General features: G+C 46.0%; 1 protein-coding gene across 9 annotated transcripts in view; it reads left to right on the top strand.

Annotated features, from left to right (window-relative positions):
- Window positions 1-23,255, top strand: part of DOT1L (DOT1 like histone lysine methyltransferase) — a 97,450-nt gene that overhangs the window by 26,326 nt on the left and 47,869 nt on the right. For 8 of the 9 annotated variants that reach the window (XR_011683146.1, XM_071451940.1, XM_071451938.1 and 5 more), the window contains exons 5-10: window positions 1,750-1,978; window positions 4,597-4,691; window positions 7,306-7,368; window positions 17,116-17,171; window positions 20,257-20,336; window positions 21,866-21,934. Coding sequence is in view for 8 of the 9 variants with exons in the window: in XM_071451940.1 (XP_071308041.1) it covers window positions 1,750-1,978; window positions 4,597-4,691; window positions 7,306-7,368; window positions 17,116-17,171; window positions 20,257-20,336; window positions 21,866-21,934 (592 nt within the window). In the remaining variant the exon portion in view is untranslated. The remainder of the gene's footprint in view (window positions 1-1,749; window positions 1,979-4,596; window positions 4,692-7,305; window positions 7,369-17,115; window positions 17,172-20,256; window positions 20,337-21,865; window positions 21,935-23,255) is intronic. The other variant, XM_071451939.1, reaches the window with a different exon arrangement.

Raw genomic sequence — 23,255 nt, 5'->3', positions numbered from 1 at the left:
ATCTACCCATAACACTTGTCCCCATGGTGGGTTCACCCCTGTCCCCCTTGTGAGAAACAACTGCTCACTTTGAAAAGCTAAAAAGGTTCATTAAACCTTGACAAAAATACAACAAAAGGACTCTATAAGGAAAAATTTGCAGTGCTGGGAGCTGCCCTCGTGCACACCACATGGCCAGTTCATCTTCAAGATGGATGCTCAGTCTTTTATACCCCTGGAGGTTGCATCAACCCTCCCAAAGTCTGTCAGTCAGCTCTTCTTTGCCATTTATCAGGGCAGACTGCTTTGTAACTGGATTGGAGGTCAGGTGTTGCCATGCCTCACCCCCTAAGCACCCCCAAGCTTTTCCATTCCCAGCTGTCCCATGCAAGGGACACACGTGCACACCTCTGTACCTGTCCTAGACAATAGGTCACAATACAGGGGGAAAGGGAACTATGGGGAAAACAGGACATCTAAACTACAATAACATAACTGTACATCACTAAAGCTTTTCTTAATATTCACACAATAGTTATCTTTTAATTGTGAGAGCAAATCATCTCAATATCCATCTATAACAGTGATATATAGTTATTGGTTGGTTTAGAGTAGAAGCTCACTGTCTAACATAGGTGATAGGTATTGGGAAGTTATGGTAAATATTGTACACGTAGTTTTTAGTATAAAAAGGTAACACCACCCTGAGGGTGTCAGTGTGCCTCTGTCTGACCTGCTGAAGGGACCTCAGCAGGCCAGGAGAAAGAATTTTATAGATAAGAAGCAAAATAAACAACCTTGAGAATGAGAACTGAAGAGTTCTGATTCCTTCTTTGACAGCTGGGCTGGGAAAGGAGACTTTCTAACACATCTGGGGGTCACTCTGAGCAGCAAAACCCTGAGAAACTGAATCAACACAAAAAGGCAAAAACAATTAAAAGCACCCATAAGACAATTCTTAAAATGCAAACAATTTTGAGTCTTCCATGTCCAAACAGATTTTCTGGAGCATCTTAGGGCTTGCAGGAGGGATGTGGGGTTTTCTTAGCATGGTTTATCAGGACAAGGTTTTTTTGTCACCTGTTGTCGGGGTCTCTTGCTTGTCAGAGTGACCCCAAGAAAAGTTGGAAAGTCTCTTTTCCCAGCCTGGCACTTGAAGAAGGAGTCAGGGCTCTTCATTTCTCGGTCTCAAGGTTGTTTATTGTATCTCATCTATAAAATTCTTTCTCCTGCCCTGCCGAGATCCACTCAGCAAGGCAGTCCAGGCACTCTGCCTGCCCCCAGGGCAGGGTTATGTGTTTATACTAAAAACTACCTGTACAATGTTTGCAATTACTTCCCAATACCTATCACCTATGTTAGACAGTGAGCTTCTACTCTAAACCAATCTAAAAGTGCCAACATCACAGCAAAGATGGAGGCCAAGGAGAAGAAGAAGGAGCAAGGCTGGACATGCCCAGATTCCTCCATCTTGCCCCGCTGAATCCCTATTCTAAAAATGCCAAAATCTTTTTTTTAACCCTGTGATAACTTCACTATCATTCTACTTAATTTGTCGGGGCTTGCAGATTTTCATCTAAGTTTGGTGATTTGCTCCACGGGTCATAATCAAACCCACAGGCGATCTGGGCTCTGTGCCAGGGTCTCTGAGCCCCCTGGCAGAGCGATGTCCTGGGTCCTGACAGCCTGTGCTGAAGGGCTTGGCTGTGACAGACTCTGCACCAGGCAGTGTGGCTCCAGCCATCTCAAGGTCCATCTCTGTCCCTGCAGTGGAAGGGGACCACGCAGCCCATGAAGCTGAACACGCGTCCCTCCAACGGGCTCCTGAGGCACATCCTGCAGCAGGTCTACAACCACTCGGTCACCGACCCCGAGAAACTCAACAACTACGAGCCCTTCTCGCCCGAGGTCTACGGAGAAACCTCCTTTGACTTGGTGGCCCAAATGATTGATGAGATTAAAATGACAGAGGATGATTTGTTCGTTGACTTGGGCAGTGGTAAGTGAGCAATAATTCCTTTTTCTCCTTTGCTTTCTCTTTTTCTTAATACTTTCAAAACCTCATATTTGGGAAGCCAAATAGGGGCTGATCCTGTAACACAAGCCCCAGGGCTGAGGGTTGTGTTAGAGGATAAACATTGTGAAAAACGCCAATCACTTGTTTTTAAAATTTTAAATGTTTGATAGTAATGGTTATAAAAATATGTAATAATATCTATAAATGGTTAGAAAAATAGTAATATAATTAGAGTAATAATAATTTTGGACAATTTGGATTAGGACAATATGAGACAATAGAAACAAAGAGTTATGGACAGTCTGGGTAAGGACCCACGTTGACAGAGGTTTAACCCTCAAAAACAATAACCTGTTGCATATTCAAACACCTCATACATGATGCATAAATTCCCTTCAAACACAGAACTCTGTCTGGTCATCTTCAACTTCTTCTTCACCTTAACTGGCATCTTCATGGCTGAGTGAGATGGGAAGAAGTTCATTTCTCCTGATAATGGGGCAATAAATTCTCCTTCTCTGAAAGATTCAGGTGTCCTGTGGCTGCTATCTCAGTGTGAGTCCTTTCTTTAGGAAAAAGTATCCTACATAGCATAGTCTCCACTCCAACCTCATCTTATAACCTAAAACTATATTTAACACACTACTCAAGAAAACCAATGCAGCACAACTTTCTAACATAACACATATAATATTAATTTTAATATTTGTGAAAAGCCAATCATAAAATACTCATTTTTCACAAGCATTTTTCCAGATAATCCCCAAAGATGCTCCTGCTTTTTATGCCAGGATTAAATGGACCAGACAAACCCCCAGACCTCTTTTGTGTGGCAGTGAAATATCAGCCTGCAATGCAATAAACCCTTGTTACAAACCCCTTTGTTTGTGTTGGTATTGTTGGATACACTTGTGAAGAAGAAGAAATGTTAAAAATGATGTTTGACCCATCAAGTTACATTCCTAAGGATTCATCTGTTTTCACTGGATTTGTTTTATGTCCTTCATATCTGAAAATTGCATTTCCTGATCCTTCCCATGTGAAACCCTTGGTGTAGAATCTGAAAATGAAGGGTTTTTTTACCTCTGACTTGTCAGTGTGTCAAAAAAGCTTTTACAGTTTACTTGAACAGTTGTGAAACCCACAAAATCTAACCCACATCTGCAACAGAGTCAAGTTTTAAAAGGAAATTGATGTGTCTAGTTGGTGAGGAAACCAGGTATGACTCAAGCACATGTGCAACAGTGACACTGAGTAAGAAAATGTTCTTTTTCTTGGTAAATCTGGTTCAGAACAGGAAGGGAGTAATAAGAATTTCCTCTCTTGCTTGATGTGTTCTGAAGTTTTAACACATTTAAACACAAACAAGTATGTGTGATACAGGACTTCTGGGGAAAAATAGATTTAAAAAAATTATATTTTGGATTTGAAAGTATATTTAAATATTAAACAGTTATATATAAATATTAGATATTTATGTATGTTATACATAGTGAAACAATAGATTGTAGAATAATTTAATATTAAGTAATATACTGTTAAAAAGTATAAGAATATAGTACACATGATAAAACAGAAAAGATATTAATATATAATATATATACATAATATATTACATACAATATATTGTAATATATAATATTATATAATATAATATATATTATATATGTAGAATATATAATATTTAATAGTATAATATATAATATATATTATATATGTATAATATATAATATATAGTAGTATATAATATATATAATAGTATATAATATTAGATGTAAGATATATATAATATATAGATAATATAGAAAAATATACATCCATATATAAATAAATGTAATAATAAATAATATATATTATTTATAGATTTATATACAATATATTATATATAAAATGTAATTTAATACATTATATATTATACATTATATATTAATAGAAAAACAAACTAATAACATGTTATATATTTATATATAATATAATATGGTATAATATATAATATAAGTACATAAAATATAGTAAATATAAAGAAAAATTTAAGAATATAAATATATAAGTATATAAGTATATAGATATACAAATATATACATTATTTGGATATAAGTATAAAAATAAATACATAAATAAACAAATAAATACACATACAGGCTCTTCAGTGATTTTGTTACCTCTACTTCCCCTCTCAGCGGGACTGACTGAAATTTCCTGTCAGGGACTGATGCTCAGATGAGACCTTTAGAAAGACATCAGAGCTGAGAAACTCTTTTCCATCTGGAGGGAAACAAAACCTCCACAGAATCTCACAATTGTTTGTCCAGGAAGGTTAAAGCAGATCATATCTGGGAGTGCTGCAGGCTGGGGCCCAGGCCCATGGCAGAGACTTTAATCTGCTGTCCCCAGGAATAAATCAGGTGTTCCTCCCTCTGGTTTAGGGCTGAGCAGCACCAGAGCAGTGGGAATGACTTTGGGAACGCCCAGTGCCTCCAGTGGGATGTGAGAGCCCTGCCCAGTGCCCAGTCCCCCTGCTGGTTTTGTGTGCCCTAAAAGCTTCTCTCCCCTGGCAGTGGCTTTTTCTAAGCTCTGGGGTTTTTGTTCCTCCCCTGCAGGTGTGGGGCAGGTGGTGCTTCAGGTGGCTGCAGCCACAAACTGCAAACATCACTATGGAGTGGAGAAAGCTGATATTCCAGCCAAGTATGCTGAGGTGAGTGAGCTGGGGGTGCTGCTGGGGCAGGGGCTCTCTGCTGCAGGAAAAGCACAATTCCAGCCCTGCTGTATTTGCTGCTCAGCTCAGCCTGTCCTGGAACTGTGAAATAGCAGCTGTGCAAGGATGGGCTTGAGGAAAGAAGTGTGTCCAGTCTGGAGTGTTCAGAAACATCTTTCTGGAGTCATTCCAGGCCCTGAAAGCTCTTTTACAATAATACAGGGTCTGTTCAAAAGGGGAGTGCAGGGTAAGCTTCACCCAAATACCTGCAGTCATTCCATGTCTGGAATGGCTCTAATGCAGCTCCCAGAGGCCACAGCAAGCAGCAAATCCAGGAATAAATTCACCAAACAATTAGAGTTAAGTATTTTAAAGGCCATGTCTCTGCCTTGGTGGTGATGTCCCTTTCTCAGTTATTAAACCACCAGAACTCCTCCTGAGGCCTGTGCTGGGTGTCTGCTCAGGAGGCACCTTAGTGAGGGAAACCATCAAATGGCCTGAAGCTGCAGGAGGGGAGATTGGGATTAGAGATTAGGAAGGAATTCTTGGCCATGAGGGTGGCACAGGGTGCCCAGAGCAGCTGTGGCTGCCCCTGAATCCCTGGAAGTGTCAAAGGACAGGTTGGAAAGGGCTTGGAGCAGCCTGGGACAGAGGGAGGTGTCCCATGGCAGGGTATGGAACTAAATCATATTTAAGGTCCCTTGCAACCCAAACCATTCCATGATTGTTTGATAATGTTTAGTCAGGCTTCTTTAGTATATTTTAATATTTATGTTAAGGCTTCTTTAGTGAAGTTTCTGTACATTTCTAATCCTGTGCCAATGGGACACACACAGATGATGAGTTCAAGGCAAACCTGGAGGCCACAAGCAAGCAGGGAAGGTCAGGCATGGCTTACCACAAGAAGTTTGCTTCCTTCAGTAGCCTGAACAGAAACTGATCCCTCTGAATTGTCAAAACACAGATTCAGCCTGAACAGGCTGGAAAATTATCCCTCATGAAAGGAGGGAGGGAATAAATAAAACTCCTTGATCCTTCTTTTCAGTGATGTGGGCAAAATGCATGAACACAGTGGTGAGGATCATCAGTCAAGGACCTAAAAATCCACTTTATTTCTCCTGCCAGGACTGAGTGGAAGTTTTTACCTGGAGGGCTCTGCAGTCCCTCTGTGTGAACATCCTGGTTTTGCTTTGGGGCATTTACAAGGGCAGGAATCCCCTCTGTGTTTACCATGAAACTTAAGAGATCAGCTTTATAAGGAAAAGTGAAATTCTCACTTTTACTAATGCCCCTTCCTGTCACTGTGCAAACACAAGGCTTTGTTGTGTGCAAACAGCAAACAAAAGAATGGGCCACAAATGAAGAATTAGGGGTGAACAAAATATTCTGCATTATTTCCCTGGTTAAATCCTTTCAGATTTAACAACCAAGGAGCTGCTGCAGTGTCAGAGTGTGTGGAGCTGCCTTGTGCCTCTGTTAGGACACAGTTTTCCTCCAAATATTGGTGGAAGAAGTTGGGTTGAGTTTCCAGGTAAATTGGCTGTGGCACCACATCTGTGGGTACCATGATAATAGATGGATAATTAAATTTGAAAAGCTTCACCTAAGAGGAAGAATGTTACAGATTTATTTCAGTGAAGTTGCCTTAATAAATTAAAATGGAAGTTCCTACATTAAAATACAGGGGATTTTGGGGTTTTTCTGCTCAGCTTTGGAGTGCCTTTGAGCATAAAACATGGCTGTGCACACAGAGAGTTGTGTTGAGCTGATCAACCAGCAGCTTGAGTTGTCAGTGGGATCACAATTTCTGCTGGGCCTCTCACACAGAACCACAGAGTAGCTGGTGTTGGAAGGGACCTCTGGCAGGGCCACCTGGAGCAGGAGGCACAGGAATGTGTCCAGGTGGCTTTGGGATGTCTGCAGGGAGGGAAACTCACCTCCAAATATGGGCCAAATCCTAAAGATCAGCTGGGCCAGGCTGCTGTGGGGATGTGTGGGGCACTGAGCTGCCTGGATATGGGATTTTGTTCCTTTCTCCCTTTTTGGACAATAAAAACTAGCAGAGCCCTCCCTGCTCTGCAGCCCTGGAGTGTTTGGGTGCAGTTTGAAGCACTCCCAGTGTCTGTGGGAAGCAGATTTGCTGCAGGATTCTCCCTCTTTGCTGCTGGGATGCTTTTCCTGCTGCTTTCTGCTTCCTCAGTGACCCCAGCAGACCTGGCCTTGTCCTGGCTGTCCCTTTGCTCCCTGGCCTTAGGCTGGGCTCACCCCCCTCCTCCTGGTGGGATTATGCACCACAAATTAATGCTGGGCTATTTTTAGTGCTGGGCAGTGTAAGGGCCTTGCTTAGAACATGGAACTTCCTTGGAAAGTGGGGGGGTGAAAATGCCAGCTTTGCCTTGGCCCTAAAAAAGTGAGGGTTTGGTTTTTTTAAGGAAACTGAACAGCAGGAGCTCTGTGTCTGCCTGTGCTTGGAATGTTCATGGCAAAAAAACCTCCAGCCAGCCAGAATTCCTGGGGATCAATGAGTGCTTCAGAGCTGTGTCCCCATTGCTGGGATGGAATTGGAAATGTCAGATGTCCTCATGGCTCATTTTGGTTTTCTTCCCTCTTGCAGACGATGGACAGAGAGTTCAGAAAATGGATGAAGTGGTATGGGAAGAAACATGCAGAATACACAGTGAGTGACACTCAGCTGCAGATTGGGATCCACACCCTGTGCAGAGTTTGTAAAGTCCCCTCCAGCCTTTGCTCAGGCAGCAGCAGCTGAGGCACAGCTGCTCCCTGCTTCCTGTATTGATCCTGGGGATGGTGTTTTCAATTTATCCTCTCAGACCCTCTCTATGTGGGGTATGGTGTTATTGGGAGCACTTCCAGGTCTTTCTAGAAACTTTTTTGGAAGATTTATTCTTCTAAAATATTGTTCTGACTGGGGCTGCCATGAGTCTTCTGTTTGTGTTAAATCCCCTTTCCCCTCCCTCTCTCCATGGATTGGGGTTTTTGCCAGGTATGGCAGCTCCTTTTTGGGGTTCTGAACTGTCCTGCTGGAAATGAAAGCTGAAGCTTTGGTTCTGCAGGCAGGGGAAGGTGTGGCCACCTGGGCCCAGTTCTGGAGGTTCTGGGTGGGTGGAGATTGGAGCAGAAAGCTCCAGGAGCAGGTACCAGGGTGGATGGCTCTCAGGAGAGGGTGGTGGGTGGTTCTGCCTTGGAAAGGTTTGGAATTGGATGCTCTGAAGGTGGAGCTGGAACAAGAGGAGTGATTGGGTCATTGTGGGGGATCTTCCTGCCTGGGGCAAGGCTTGTGTTGAAATTTGATGTTTCTTTATTATCTAAGGATGTTTTGCCCTCCAAGGATGGTGTGAGGAATGTGCAAATCCATGCACTGTCCTGTCCATTCCTTCCTGTTTCCCTTTTTTTCCCTTTGTAATTGTCTATAAGAAAATCTGCTCTCTGCTTAATCCCTTTCCATTCAGAAGATGGATGTACAATAGGAACCCACTGGGAGTTTTGAAAACACATCTATTTCTGCTTCTGCCACTTTTCTGTGGTCAGGGAAGAGCCTGGGTGGATCAGGGATATTCCCAAATATCCCAGGGAAGTCAGGGCAGTGCTCAGAGGCTGCAGCTGGCCATGTGTCCTGCATCTGGTGTGAGCAAGGATTGGGGAACTCCCTTCTCCTTCCTCCCTTTTCCTCCCTCCCTTTTCCTTCCTCCCTTCTCCTTCCTCCCTTCTCCTTCCTCCCTTCTCCTTCCTCCCTTCTCCTTCCTCCCTTTTCCTTCCTCCCTTTTCCTTCCTCCCTTCTCCTCCCTCCCTTCTCCTCCCTCCCTTTTCCTCCCTCCCTTTTCCTCCCTCCCTTTTCCTCCCTCCCTTTTCCTCCCTCCCTTTTCCTTCCTCCCTTCTCCTTCCTCCCTTCTCCTTCCTCCCTTCTCCTTCCTCCCTTCTCCTTCCTCCCTTCTCCTTCCTCCCTTCTCCTTCCTCCCTTCTCCTTCCTCCCTTCTCCTTCCCCTTCTTGCTCCCTTCTTGCTCCCTTCTTGCTCCCTTCTTGCTCCCTTCTTGCTCCCTTCTTGCTCCCTTCTTGCTCCCTTCTTGCTCCCTTCTTGCTCCCTTCTTGCTCCCTTCTTGCTCCCTTCTTGCTCCCTTCTTGCTCCCTTCTTGCTCCCTTCTTGCTCCCTTCTTGCTCCCTTCTTGCTCCCTTCTTGCTCCCTTCTTCCTCCCTTTCTCCTTCCCTTTCTCCTTCCCTTTCTCCTTCCCTTCTCCCCTCCCTGCCCTGTTCCTGGGCTGGTGTGATCCATGTGGATCCCAGCACTGTGGGATCAATTGGAGCTGACCTGGTTTTATTTCCCAATTTTCTGTCTCCTGAGACCCTTGGTGCCCTCATCTTGCAGAGCAGCTGCTCCAACTCTCCTTTGGGAAGCAGGCTGGGAAGGAGATGCTCCCACCTGCCCCTGGCACCTCCCTCCTGCAATTCCTGCTCTGCACACAGGGATTCCCTTCCAGGGATGCTGGGCCTGCTCTGCAGCAGGATTGATAATTCCTTCCTGCTGTGGCAGCACTGGGAGTGCTTTCCTTTTCCTGAAGTGGCCAGATGGCATTTTTCCATTGTGTCACCCAGCTGGCATGACTTGAAAGGAATTGTTCCTGAGGATGCTCTGCTTCTGGGCTGGGTAATTTAAGGAATAGGAGAGGAACTTAGACTAAAATATTGGAAGCATATTGCTTGCCTTAGGCAGCATTTCCATATTGAGCATTCCAAGTGACAGAGTCTGGTGCTATATTGAAACAAAGCTATTTATTTTTGCCAGGTTCTTTGGCTTTTATAACTCTGTTTTCTGCAGTGTTTAGAGTAAAATTTCCCTGAATATGCAATCTGAGGTTTTTTTGGGAAGAGTTAAACACTTCCAGCACTTCTTGTCTGAAGGAAAGTTGGTTTCCTGTCACCTTGGAGTGATGCTTGAACACAGATTTTATAGGAGGCACACAGGGCAGATTTTATTTAGGTTTTATTCATCAAACAGACTTTTGCCAGGCAGTTTCTTTCCTTTAGGAACTCCTTAGCAGCATCTGCTATAGGTGACTGTTAAACACATCTATAAACACAGAGCAAACTTGCTCATGATGCAGCTGGAGGACACAGGAAGATGTGGAATTGAAAACCTGGTATCTTTGTCTTTCTGGAAAACACTTTTGATCCTGCTTTGTGAGGTCCCAAAATTCCAAATCTTGGAGACAAAATAAGCACAAACTGAAATAATCTGTCATCAGCAGAGCTCAACTCGTGAGTTCCACTCCAGTGTTAGAGGCAGTCATATGAAAAATCAGTGTTTGAGAAGAATCAAGTGCTGGAGGAGGGGAGGGCTTGGTGGGAGTTCAGTGGGAAGAATTTCAGATCCCACCTGCAGCTCTGGCTGAATTTTGTGGATGGTGTTTCTCTCTTGCTGTAAAAGTAAAAACTGTGGTGCCTAAGGCAGCAATAAATCCTGGACATGCCCTGCAGGGTCATGCTGGGTTTTTAGGGTGTTTTAACAGCCAAGATCCCAGCACAGTTAGGGATTTCCAATTCAATGGATTTTGGGTTCTCCCTGATCTGCTGAAAAGTTGACTTTTGCAGAGAGTTCCATGTTTCTTTGGGATTGTGCATCTCAACAGTTCCTTGTTACTTGGGGAATCCTGATCTCTGGAGCTTTTCAGCATCTCCAGCCTTCCTGCCTGGTAGAATCTTGCTGAGAAATATTTTCTGTCCTTTTTGCCTGTTGCAGCAGTCCAAAGGACTCAGAACCTGATGATGTTTTTGCAACCTGCCCCAATCCTCCCAAGAGGATTTTTTCAGCTTGCCATTGAAGGAAAGTTGCTAGGAATGTAAACAACCCAAACCCCAGGACCCCCAAACTCTGCAAGCAATAAAGTTGTGTTTGAGAAGCCTTGGAGAGAAGGGCAGCCACTGTCCCCTCACCAAATTGTTCTGCAGCCTTGAAATTCAGCTTCTGGCCTTCCCCATTGGATTGTTCTTGTTAGTGCTGGAAGTTGTGAGCTTGGACATGAATTCTGGACAGCAAGGCCCAGTTTATTTAAAATAAACCTCAATTATCCAGGTGTGTTTGTCCACAAATTATATAAATATATATATATATATTGTCTACAATTGTAAAATAAAACAAAACAAAACTTCTTGAATGCTTCCACCCAAAATTTGTTCTGTAGTCACTTGGTGATAAAATCACATTAAAGTTCCCCAGCTGCAGGTGGCAAAATGTCCTGGGGGTGTTGGATGCCCAAGGCTGCAGAACCACAGCTGAGGGGGGGAAGATCCATGAGGGGCATGAGAGGAGAGGGAGGGATTTGCTCCTCATGCATTGCCCTGGGAGGCTCCTGATCTGCAGCTGTTGTTGGCCACTGAGTCTCATAATCCTCTTAAATGAATATTTACATGCCCTGCTCTTGGGGAATGTGCAATTCCTGCTCATTTAGGGAAAATCAGATTCTGCTGCTCTTCTCTCCTGCATTCCAAGGGGAGGATCCTCCTCCTCTAGTGCTTATCATCATCATCATCTGCTTCAGCTTTTTGCTCTAGAATGTCCCACTTCCACCACATGTCCTTTTGCTCCAACTCTTTAAACTTCTCCTTTCTCTTCTCATGGAGCTCAGAAGTTTCCAAGATTAACTTTACCCCACTCTTTTCAAGTAAACTTCTCTGAAGGAACAGGAGACTTTGGGAAGGTCATTAGGCCTGGCTAATTAGTGAGTCTTTCTTGGGGAATTCCTGCATATGTGCAGCCATTCAATTAAAACCCTGCATGGCAATTAAGAGGCAGATGGGTTTTCATGGTTTCTAACTGTAAATATCCTCCTGTGGCCTCAGAATCAGAACCATCTCAGGTATCTGGGGCAGGAGGCTGGGATTGCTGAGTAGCACAAAGTTCTTCTCTTCCTGGGCTCCCCTTAGGGAAAGTTTGGGGTATTTTTTGGTTTTTTGTTGAGTTCTCAGTACCTGGGACCTGTTGTTCCCTTTAGAGAATAAAACACAGAGCAGACTTGCTGGAGGACACAGGTAGATGTGGAATAGAAAGCCCAGCATCTTTGTCTTCCTGACAATTTTGTCCCTGCAAAATGCTTTGTGAGATCCCAAAATTCCAGAGTTTTTTGTTGAGTTCTCAGTGCCTATGCTTCCCTTTTCCTGAGAGGAGAAAGCACAGAGCAAACTTATTCATGCTGTACCTGGAGGACACAGGGAGTTGTGGAATGGAAAGTTTGGCATCTTTGTCTTTCTGGAAACTTTGTCCCTGCAAAATGCTGTGTGAGGCCCCAAAATTATCAATGTTGGAGACAAAATAAGCACAACTTGAAGGATCCCAGGCTGAGCTCAGAGCAGCTGGGAGTTGCTGCAGTCCCATGTTGGACTCTGCTGAGAACCAGGCTTAGTTTTGTGTTTATTTACTCAGGGTTGTTATAACAGAATTCCTCATCTGCTCCAGAAAAGCTTCTTTAGGAGGTGGCAGTGATTATCAAACTCAGGATTCCTAAAGGTGGGATTTGGGCTGGATGGATGCCTCTGTCTGCTCCCAGGAAACCCCAGGAGTTTCTGGTGCCTGCAGGTGGTTCAGCCCTGAGGATCAGGGGTGAGTTTTGAGCATCAGTGCTAAGTTTGGGCTGCTTTTCTGCCTGCTTTATTGAATATTTCTCCTGTTCTGAGCACAAGCAGGGAGCTGTGTGGGAGTTCCAGTGCCCAGGAGCTGCTTTGTGATGGTGACTGACATCTCCTGCACCTGAAAACCTCCTGCTCTAGGAGCTGCTCTCAGGGCAGGATGAGCCAGCTGTTTGCTCCTGGTATTTTTGACCTCCCCATTTCAGCAGGAAATTTGCTGGTTTGGCATTTGAAAATCCCTCCAAACGTCCCCTGTGGCTTTGAAATGATGCCACATTTTGGAGGTTTGGATTCGTGCCTCTGGTTATTTTTGAAAAGAACAAGGACCTAAAAATAACCATGTGTACTTTTCCAGGCAGAAATTCTGGGGCTTTGGGAGCCAAGTGTTTGCACTGAGACATCCTGAATTTGTGAATTTATGGCTCCAGCAGCACAGAGCCTCCCTGGCCAGCACTGGGCTGAGAACCCAGCCCTCCTCCCCAGCACATGGGCCTGACCTTCCCAAACTCCTGCTCTGCTCCTTCTGACTTGGGGAATCCTGATCTCTGGAGCTTTTCAGCATCTCCAGCCTTCCCAGCTGGTAGAATCTTGCTTGAGAATTATTTTCTCTGCTTTTTTGCCTGTTGCAGCAGTCCAAGGGACTCAGAACCTCATGATGGTTTTGTGTTTGAGAAGAATCAAGTGCTGGAGCAGGGGAGGGCTTGATGGAAGTTCAGTGGGAAGAATTTCAGATCCCACCTGCAGCTCTGGCTGAACTTTGTGGATGGTGTTTCCCTCTTGCTGTAAAAGTAAAAACTGTGATGCCTTAGGCAGCAATAAATGCTGGACATGCCCTGCAGGGTCATGCTGGGTTTTTAGGGTGTTTTAACAGCCAAGATCCCAGTATAGTTAGGGATTTCCAATTCAAATGGACTTTGGGTTCTCCCTGAAAAGTGATCTGCTGAAAAGTTGACTTTTGCAGAGTGTTCCATGCTTGTTTGGGATTGTGCATCTCAACAGCTCCTTCTTACTTGGGGAATCATGATCTCTGGAGCTTTTCAGCATCTCCAGCCTTCCCAGCTGATAGAATCTTGCTGAGAAATATTTTCTGTCCTTTTTGCCTGTTGCAGCAGTCCAAGGGACTCAGAACCTCATGATGGTTTTATGGAGGAGGGGAGGGCTTGGTGGGAGTTCAGTGGGAAGAATTGCAGATCCCACCTGCAGCTCTGGCTGAACTTTGTGGATGGTGTTTCCCTCTTGCTGTAAAAGTAAAAACTGTGGTGCCTAAGGCAGCAACAAATCCTGGAGATGCCCTGCAGGGTCATGCTGGGTTTTTAGGGTGTTTTAACAGCCAAGATCCCAGCACAGTTAGGGATTTCCAATTCAAATGGATTTTGGGTTCTCCATGTGAAGTGATCTGCTGAACAGTTGACTTTGCAGAGTGTTCCATGCTTGTTTGGGATTGTGCATGTCTCCAGCTCCTTGTTACTTGGGGAATCCTGATCTCTGGAGCTTTTCAGCATCTCCAGCCTTCCCAGCTGGTAGAATCTTGCTGAGAAATATTTTCTGTCCTTTTTGCCTGTTGCAGCAGTCCAAGGGAACTCAGAACCTGATGATGTTTTTGCAACCTGCCCCAATCCTCCCAAGAGGATTTTTTCAGCTTGCCATTGAAGGAAAGTTGCTAGGAATGTAAACAACCAAAACCCCAGGACCCCCAAACTCTGCAAGCAATAAAGTTGTGTTTGAGAAGCCTTGGAGAGAAGGGCAGTCACTGTCCCCTCACCAAATTGTTCTGCAGCCTTGAAATTCAGCTTCTGGCCTTCCCCATTGGATTGTTCTTGTTAGTGCTGGAAGTTGTGAGCTTGGACATGAATTCTGGACAGCAAGGCCCAGTTTATTTAAAATAAACCTCAATTGTCCAGGTGTGTTTCCACTCTATTTTGTCCACAATTATATATAAAAACCCCCAACCTCTTCAGCCATGTTTCCATACTGAATTGCAGCCTCATTTGTTTTGTAGTCACTTGGATTCTCACCCTCTGTGTACCTCTGGCTGCCTCCCCCAGGCTGGGCCCTGCTGCTTTCCCTCCAGCTCCAGGAAGAGTTACAGGAATCAGAGGCTGCTGAGTGTATTCCTGCAGTGGCTGTTTGAAAAACCTGAATAAAAACCTGGTCTGCCTTCTAAATTTAGAAGCAATGCAGGCACAGCTCTGGAGGCGATTTCTGTGAGCTCATTATCCTGTTAGATAAAGCATCTCCTGCACTGTCTAATCAGATGAAAATATCTGTGTTACAGATGGTCCCTTCCATTCATTATTCACTAAGGAGATTAAGTTTCAGAGAGAGGAGGAGCAGGGTGAGGGAGGGGACAGTGGAGGGAGAGATTGAGTGAGGCCCTGTGGATGTGTCCCCTTCTCCCAGCATGGACCAGTTCTGCTGCTCCAACAGACTGGACTTCCCTTAATCAGCTGCATTTTCCTTCCCAGTTCTTGTTTCACTCTCAAAATTATTGCAAACCACCGAGCTGAGTGGGATTTGGGGGGAATTTTTTTTGATTCTGTGTGTCAGTTGATGGATAAAGAGCTTCTTTCCTTTTTTATTGATCATTTATTGATCAGTGCCCCAGCACAGGGGGTAAGGAGCTAAATATAAATTACCCCCTGGTTACAGGGTCAGGCAGCTCAGTCCCTGCTGCAGGGCAGCATCCAGGAATCACTGCCTTGCTTCCAGAGGGAAAAAATAACCCATTTTCTCCCAGCCACAGTTGCTCATTTGATTATTTCTGTACTCCAGTGTTTTTCCTGGAGAAGTTTTTCCCTTGGCTCTTGGCTAAGCATGAGCTGGGGAAGCAGTGCCACACAAAAATAGATGTGTTTAAAGTGGGCTGTGCTTCATTTGAATTGTTAAATGGCTCTGGCTTGCAAAGTGCTCATCCTTCATGGGTGATATCAGGTTAAAACCTGGAGATTTTGGTTAGAAGTGCTTTTCTAACCACACAGACAGGGCAAACACACAGTGAAACTGGACCCAAGTGAGGCCTAACAGCCACATAGGTTGGATTTCAAGACCTTTATTATGAAGTTTAGCATTTCAAAATAGTTTCATGTTACTCTGCTTCTCTGTTCTCTTGCACACTGTGATGTTTGTGGTTCCTGGTTTTCCCAATGCTTTTCTTTCCCTGTTAGTGTAGGAAAACCCTGTGGAGACTTTAGAAACTGGTGGTGTGGAAGATGCCATAGAGGAGCTGACTTGCAAAAATTGTTAGAAAATCAACACAGTTGCCTGTTATGTGGGTTTTCTTTGACTTTGTCTTGGTTACTCAACCATGGAGCTGTTCACTACAAGAATAGATAAGGCTGAGACAAAATGATCTCTTAAAATCAATCTAGAGGTGGTGTCCACATATAGACACCCAGAAATATCTTTCCTTATATGAGAAAAAACTCTTCCTAGAACTTTTTTGGTGTTAAATCTCTGGTTTAGATTCTGACAGTGCCCAGCTAGATGTCCTTGGCTTGGATCTTCCGAGTTCAGCTTCCATCTTATCCTTTGGTTTTGTTACAACAGGGATGTCAAAGGTGCTTCCCCTCCCAGAATTACAGGCAGTAATTCTGCTTTAACTCTGACTCCAGCCCAGCTGGTGGAACAGGTATTTCTGAATAACTTGAGCTACTCTTACCTGCTCTCTTCAGTTTCTGGCACTTCAGGCTCTTGACAAAGTTCTTGATCTCTTGCCTGAGATGTCCACTTTTCTCAGGACATTTTGGTGCTTTTCCCCTTCCTTTCCTCCTGGAAGCTGCCCCATTCCTGTTGGCACCTGTGGCTTTGTCCTTCACAGTGGCTCAGGCAGGTTTGTCACCCCCTCTGTGTCCCTGCCTGGCACCAGGAGCTCCCTTGGGATGTTCCCAGCCCTGAGGGATGGAAGTTTCTCCAGTGTCTGCAACTTTGGAGTTGTCACTAATGAGAATTTGTGCTGCCATGTGAAATCCTCACTCCCTCCCAGACAGAGAAATCAGTGCAGGAAAAGGATCCTCAGCAGCTGCTTTGATGTTCCTGAGGTTCTGGCACAAACCATCATCTTCAAAGGGTGTCAGCAGCATTAATTAGAGACTTGCACCTTATTTTTTCTCTCTTCCTCTTATCTTCCTCCCCCAAACCTCCTCCTGCCTGGCTTGTGGCACAGCAGAGATGTGGCCCATGGGCTCCTCTCCCATTTCCAGAACACAACTGAGGAAATTTCAGTCTGTGCCAGAGCTCTGTGCTCACCTGGGGCTTGATGTGGTGCCACCAGAAAGGTGCTGCACAACCACTGAAGTCATAACTGTACTTATTTTCAAACAAGGCCTTTATGTTACTTCATTTCCAACTTGAAAGTGTTAGAAGTGCTCAGTGTTTAAATTTAGCAGCACAAAAATCAGATTGTTGTTTATGCAGTGCAGCAAGAGCCTGAATTGGGAGCCAGGGCTCCCAGCAGGAGCTGTTCCCAATCCAGGCTCAGCTCCCTGTGCTGAGGGGGGGTTCCCAGCCCTGGGGGCCTTCAGGAGGCATTTTCTGGGCAGTTTTAAACTGAGTGCCAGCACTTTTGGCTTCTCCATGGAGCAGAGCCCTTCCCATGCAGGAGAGAGGCCGAGGACGGGAGCAGGGAGGGAGAAACCTCAGGGTCAGGTTTTCTGCTCCACCTCTGCCTTTCCAAAAGGTTCCACCTGCCCCTGGTTGTTGTGGGGTCAGGGAGCTGGTGCAGCCTGCTTGTCCCTCTCTGGAGGGTGCCCTGTTAACCCCTCTGTGTTTCTGTTCTTTGTCTTGTTTCAGCTGGAAAGAGGTGACTTCCTCTCAGAAGAATGGAGGGAGAGGATTGCAAACACAAGGTACAGTACAGCACTTGAATGCTGCTTTCTGAGCTGGATATTTGGGAGTTTGTATAATGGAAATTGGGAGGCTGGCCAGCTTTTTATATAGAATTTCCATAGCAAATACCCAAAGTCTATCTGCCAACTCTTACAGTGGCCTCTTTAGATCCTGTTTTCTGACTAGAAGAATGGCTTGGAGTGCATATCCCATGATATTCCATACAAGGGTGTATCCAAGATAAATTCTGCTTATAAAAGGAGCACAAACCTCCATTTGTTTTGCATGTTCCTATAGTTCATGTCAGGGATTCTGGCAAAACACTCCTTCTCTTGGCTATTGGGGCACACAGGCTCACTTTCCCTCTAATAAAAAGGAAAAGACCCAAGTGAGTTTCTTTCAACTTAAATTGTAAGTAAGTTCATTTAAACTAATTGTCTTGAAGATTTATTTACGTGGAGAACTAAATGCAGAGGGTTGGGCTCCTTTCTGAGGGAGCAGAAAGGGAGTAAATTTGTTAAAAGCAATAAAAGTCATCTGAATTTTTAAAGCTTTGCATTCTTTCAGCCTTATGGGTAGAAAAAAAAAACCTCTTTATTTTTATATGACCTTCTGGACCACCCTGTTTTGTGGGGGAATGGAAGGCAGTTGTCAAAGAGAGCTCTGAAAGCCTTGAGAGTTGTGGCAATTTCTGGATGGCTCCCAAAGCTCTGGTTGTGAGAGCCTGGAGGAGGCGTCTGCCAGGCTGGTGACTCCTGCACGATTCTGCCCCTCACTTTCTTCTGGAGGTGCCTTTTAATTTGTGGACAGACTCATCCCAGCCTTGCAGCACACTTGGGTTTGGCTTTGTTGCTTGTTATTCCAAGTGCACAATCCTCTGCTGCCCGGGCAACTTTCCTCGGAATTAATTGAAATTTTTTAGAGACATTTTTGGCTGCAGGAGCTCTGGCTGCACCCAGAAGCGCTGGGAGATGTTTGCTTTGTGTGGCATGGCACTCACTGTGTGTCTCAGTGCTGCTCCACCTCGCTCTGGGGCAGGACCTGGGAAGTCTGGAATGGTTTGGGTTGGAAGGGAGCTTAAATTCCATCCAGTGCCACCTCTGGCAGCTTCTGCACCTCAGGCCCTGTTCAGTCTGGCCTTGGACACTTCCAGGGATGGGGCTGCTACCAGGACATGGTTCCCTGTGTGTTCCAGGGCATCCCTGTGCCTGTGGCTTGGCAAAACCTCCTGGAAGGAGGCTGAGCCTGAGGGGATTCAGGGTTCCTGTGCCAGAGTGAACACTATAAAAACACATCTGCAGGCTCTGGCTTTTCCCCTTCCTCTCCTGGATGTTTTCTAGGCCCATTAATATGTTTGGCTCCTTTGCAAGGCCTTTTTTTTCTTTTGGCACATGGGAAGGAGGAGGAAGAAACCCCTGCTAGCTTTACTTGCCAGGCAGGGTTTCCCAAATTTCCAAGAGCAAGGCGTAGCAAGAATAACTTTTTTTTTCCCTTGGTGCATAAACATTTTTTTCATTCGTGGTTTTTAATAGCTTTGAGTACTGCTCTTAAACTCCCTGTGTCCTTGTTGAACACGTTTCATGTGTGGAGGCACTGGGAAGGGAATTTTCCTGCAAAGAAATCAGTTCTTCATGTGGGAACAATAGACCAGGATGGATTTTACACTTCATAGAATCCTGGAATATTCTGAGGGGAAGGGACCCTCAGGGATCATCAGTGCAGCCCCTGTCCCTGCACAGCCACCCCAACAACCCCACCCTGAGCAGCCCTGAGGGCTCTGTCAGTGAGGGGCTGGGAACACAAACCCTGTGAGGAACAACTGAGGGAGCTGGGGGTGCTCAGCCTGGAGAAAAGGAGACTCAGGGGTGCCCTCATCGCTCTCTGCAGCTCCTGAAAGGTGCCTGTGCTCAGCTGGGGCTGGGCTCTTTCTCCAGGAACTGACAGAACCAGAGCACACAGCCTCAACTGTGCCAAGGGAAATACAGGTTGGGTATCAGGAAAAAGTTTTTTACAGAAAGGGTGATAAAGCTCTGCAATGGCTGCCGGGGAGGTGGTGGAGTCCCCATCCCTGGGTGTGTTTAACAAAGCCTGGATGTGGCTCTGGGTGCCAGGGTTCAGTTGAGGGGTTGGGGCTGGGTTGGACTCAATGATCTTGGAGGTCTCTTCCAGCGCAGTGATTCTGGAATTCTGTGAATTCTGTGAATTCTGTGATTCTGTGTCCAAAGGCTCCTGGAGCTCTGGCAGCCTTGGCACCATTCCCTGGGGAGCCTGGGCAGTGCCCAGCAGCCTCGGGGGGCAGAACCTTGCCCTGAGCTCCATGCCAAGGCCTGACATGTTCATTCAGCAGGGAGCTCAACCACTTTCAAGAGGTGTTGAGGACTCCTGCTGCAGCCTGGGCACCATTAACAATTAGGCCAGGCTGATTAGACCTTTAAACTAAAAGGATGTTTTTCTTTTTTAATCTGTGGCATGTTCTGTTTCTTTCCCAAGCCCTTTTATCATTTGTGGGATTCTACCTCTGTGCAGATTTCTTTGTTGCCATGATTGCTTTTTTCCAGGAACAATCCCTTCCCTCACTGAATTTCTTAACCCAGAAGCAAAGATGTAACTCCTCTGTTGTGGGTAGGGCTGAAGTGCTGGGTTTAGGACTGGGAAAATGTGCTCAGAGGTCACTGTCTTCTGGCATTATGGGGAATTTGGAGCTGGAATTGAAACAGATTGCCCAGAGCAGCTCTGGCTGTCCCAGATCCCTGGAAATGTCCAAGGCCAGGTTGGACAGGGCTTGGAGCACAGTGGAAGGTGTCCCTGCCATGGCAGGGGTGGCACTGGATGAGCTTTAAGGTTCCTTCCAACCAAATAATTTTATGATTCTAAGGTACATTGTGATGTTTTGCTGTAAGATTTTAATCCCCACCAAGAAGTAGCAGGATGAAGAGCTGAGTGTTGCTCTCTGTGGTTTTGCTGACAGGAGCTGTAGAGTTTGGGACAAGCAGGTTTGTCCTTGGCAGGAGTGGCTGGGAAGGCTCCCAGTGGCTGTGGTGTGGCTGGGGGTCCTTGTGGGGTGTTCCTGGCTCCCTGATCTTTAACTGGATCATTGTTTTGCAGTGTTATTTTTGTGAATAATTTTGCCTTCGGGCCTGAGGTGGATCACCAGCTGAAGGAGCGCTTTGCCAACATGAAGGAAGGTAAATCCAACTGGAAATGTTTCCTCCTTGTTTCCTGATTCCTGTGGGAGCTGGGCTGGGAGGGGGGCTCAGTTACACCTGGCAAAGCCAGGCCTTGGGGTTTGTTCTGTGCCTTGGGGCCCAGGGGCTGCAGCACAGTGGGATTTGTTCTTCCCCCCTTTGTGTCTGCCCACACCTCCTGGCTCCTTGGGGCATTCCCTCTGCTGGGAAAACTGCAGCAGGGCTGGGGTGGGAGGAGCTGCTGGTCCATCCTTCCCTCTTTTGGGAGCCCACAAAACACCCAACAGCCAAGGCCAAACTTCCTGGATCCCTGGAAATGTCCAGGGCCAGGCTGGACAGGGCTTGGGGCACCCTGGGACAGTGGAAGGTGTCCCTGCCATGGCAGAGGGTGGCACTGGGTGAGCTTTAAACTCCTTCCAACCCAAGCCATTCCATGATTCTGGCTGCAGAGGCACAGCTTTGGAAGGCCAGTCTGTAATTCCTTCCAGAATTCACTTCTCCTGTTCAGAGCTGGCTCATTTAGAGCAGGCTGTTAACTCCTGATTTTGGAAATGTTTGAGTCCCCATCCCTGGAAATACTCCAGACCTGTGGGGATGTGGCACCTGGGGACAGGCTTTAGTGGGATGGACTTTGATGGTTGGACATGATGATCTTAAAGGTATTTTCCAACCTTAATGGTTCCACAATTCCATAAAAACTGGGACAGTGTCACTGGGTGCTCCTGAGAAGCCACACTGCAGCCTGGGGACAGCCCCTAACCCCATCCTGGCCTCTCCATTGCCCTGAGTGTCTTTTCTTTGCTCTTAACCACTGGGAAAAGTAACAATTTTACTTGGTTGTGGCAGAAATGACAGAAATAACAATTTCTGAAAAGAAAAATATGTGGTGTGAACAAAGCAGCTGTGGCTTCCCATGGCACAGCTTTGTGCTGAAATAAATAATGTGACTTTTGGGCTCTGCTGCAAACCATAAAACCCCCAAACTTAAGCTGTTTTCTTTAATTTAACTGGATTGTTTTTCAGTTTTCAAACTTGTTTAATGGTGGCTTGAGAGCAGTGGGAAGGTGGAGATGTTTAAAGAACCCTTTACACTGATGAAACCTGATTTCTCTTCCCAGAGTGTGCTTCAGGGTCTGCTCAATGACCCCAAATATCCATGAAATGAAGATTCGTGGCCTCTAAATTAAAGGGCTTTGGGGGCTTGTGTCTAAAAGATCCCAAGTAGGATGGAGATAATTGAAATTTCTTTAGATTGCCACTGAGAATTAACGTGCTCTTTTTTTTCCAAGTGTTTCAAATCTGTCATTTTAAACGATCCTTGAGGTGTCACCTGGCAGGAATCATGGATTTGCTTTCCTGGGGCTCTCAGAATGAGAATTAAGGGATTTATTTATTTTTTAATGCTATACAAGGGGCAGTTTTATAGGATTGCTCTTTAGGGCTCTGTGCTAGGTTATATTTAATAAGTAGTTACTTCTAGAACAAATAATGGAGCTCTTTGTTTTTTGTTTTTTTTCTTCTTTTTCCAGGTGGGAGAATTGTGTCCTCAAAACCTTTTGCACCTCTAAATTTTAGAATTAACAGTCGAAACTTGAGTGGTATGATTGCCCTTTTTATTGTTCATTACAGTCGTGGATGTTCATTATCTGAAAATGTCTGGGGGGTGTTACTGCATTTTAGAGTTGTTTAAGTAGAAAATGCTGTTGGATTGTTAGGGCACACCAAGTGACAGGTACTTAAAATCAATTTAAAAAGAGGAGAGGACAATTTAAAATCAATTTAGAATCAAGTTAAAGAGAGGAGCAGACACTTTTGATGGGGTTTGTGCTGCTGTGTTTTGATGTTGGTTCCATCAATGTGCAGAGAAATCAGGAGTTCAAGGGTGTGAATCATTCCTTGAGCCACAAAGAGCAGCCCTGACTCACAGGGGAGTTCCCTACACCCTAAATCCAGGCAGGTAAATCCCACCAGGCAGGATTCCTAAGGCTTAGAGGTCATGGAGCCAGCCTGGCACAGCTGGGGGTGCTCACCTGGACAAGAGGAGGCTCCAGGGACACCTGAGAGCCCCTGGCAGGGCCTGAAGGGGCTCCAGGAGAGCTGCAGAGGGACTGGGGACAAGGCCTGCAGGGACAGGAGCCAGGCAATGGCTCCCACTGGGAAAGTGACATTTAGATGGGAAAAAATCCCATTTAGCTGGGATATTGGGCAGGAATTGTTCCCTGGCAGAGCTGGGGGTGCTCACCTGGACAAGAAAAGGCCCTGGGGAGAGCTCAGAGCCCCCTGCAGATCCCAAGCCCTGTGACTTGAAGCCAAGGGATTGGAGCAGTGCCCTTGATTTCAGGTAGAGCAGAAATGGGTTCAGATGTGTTCAGTCCTTGGGGAAGCAGGGCTGGAAGCAGGAATTGGGGACTGCAATAATCTGCTTTGCTTCTGTGCTGGGAGAGCTGGGGGTGCTCACCTGGACAAGAGAAGGCTCCAGGGACACCTGAGAGCCCCTGGCAGGGCCTGAAGGGGCTCCAGGAGAGCTGCAGAGGGACTGGGGACAAGGCCTGCAGGGACAGGAGCCAGGCAATGGCTCCCAGTGCCAGAGGGCAGGGCTGGATGGGATCTTGGCAATCAGGAATTGTTCCCTGGCAGGGTGGGCAGGCCCTGGCCCAGGGTGCCCAGAGCAGCTGGGGCTGCCCCTGCATCCCTGGCAGTGCCCAAGGCCAGGCTGGACAGGGCTTGGAGCAGCCTGGGACAGTGGGAGGTGTCCCTGCCATGGCAGGGGTGGCACTGGGTGGGATTTAATGTCCCTCCCCATCAAACCAGTCTGGGATTTTTAACTGACTGGGACCATCTCAGCCTGGCAAAGAGGAAGGCTTTGGTTCCCCCAGCAAGGGGGTGCAGCTGCAGGGCTCCTATGGCCTCTCAACCAAC

The sequence above is a fragment of the Agelaius tricolor genome, unplaced genomic scaffold (assembly GCF_023055355.1).
Source record: "Agelaius tricolor isolate 1412-34295 unplaced genomic scaffold, bAgeTri1.0.p SCAF_33, whole genome shotgun sequence".
Taxonomy (NCBI): Eukaryota; Metazoa; Chordata; class Aves; order Passeriformes; family Icteridae; genus Agelaius; species Agelaius tricolor.
This window is presented reverse-complemented; position numbering and strand designations above follow the sequence as displayed.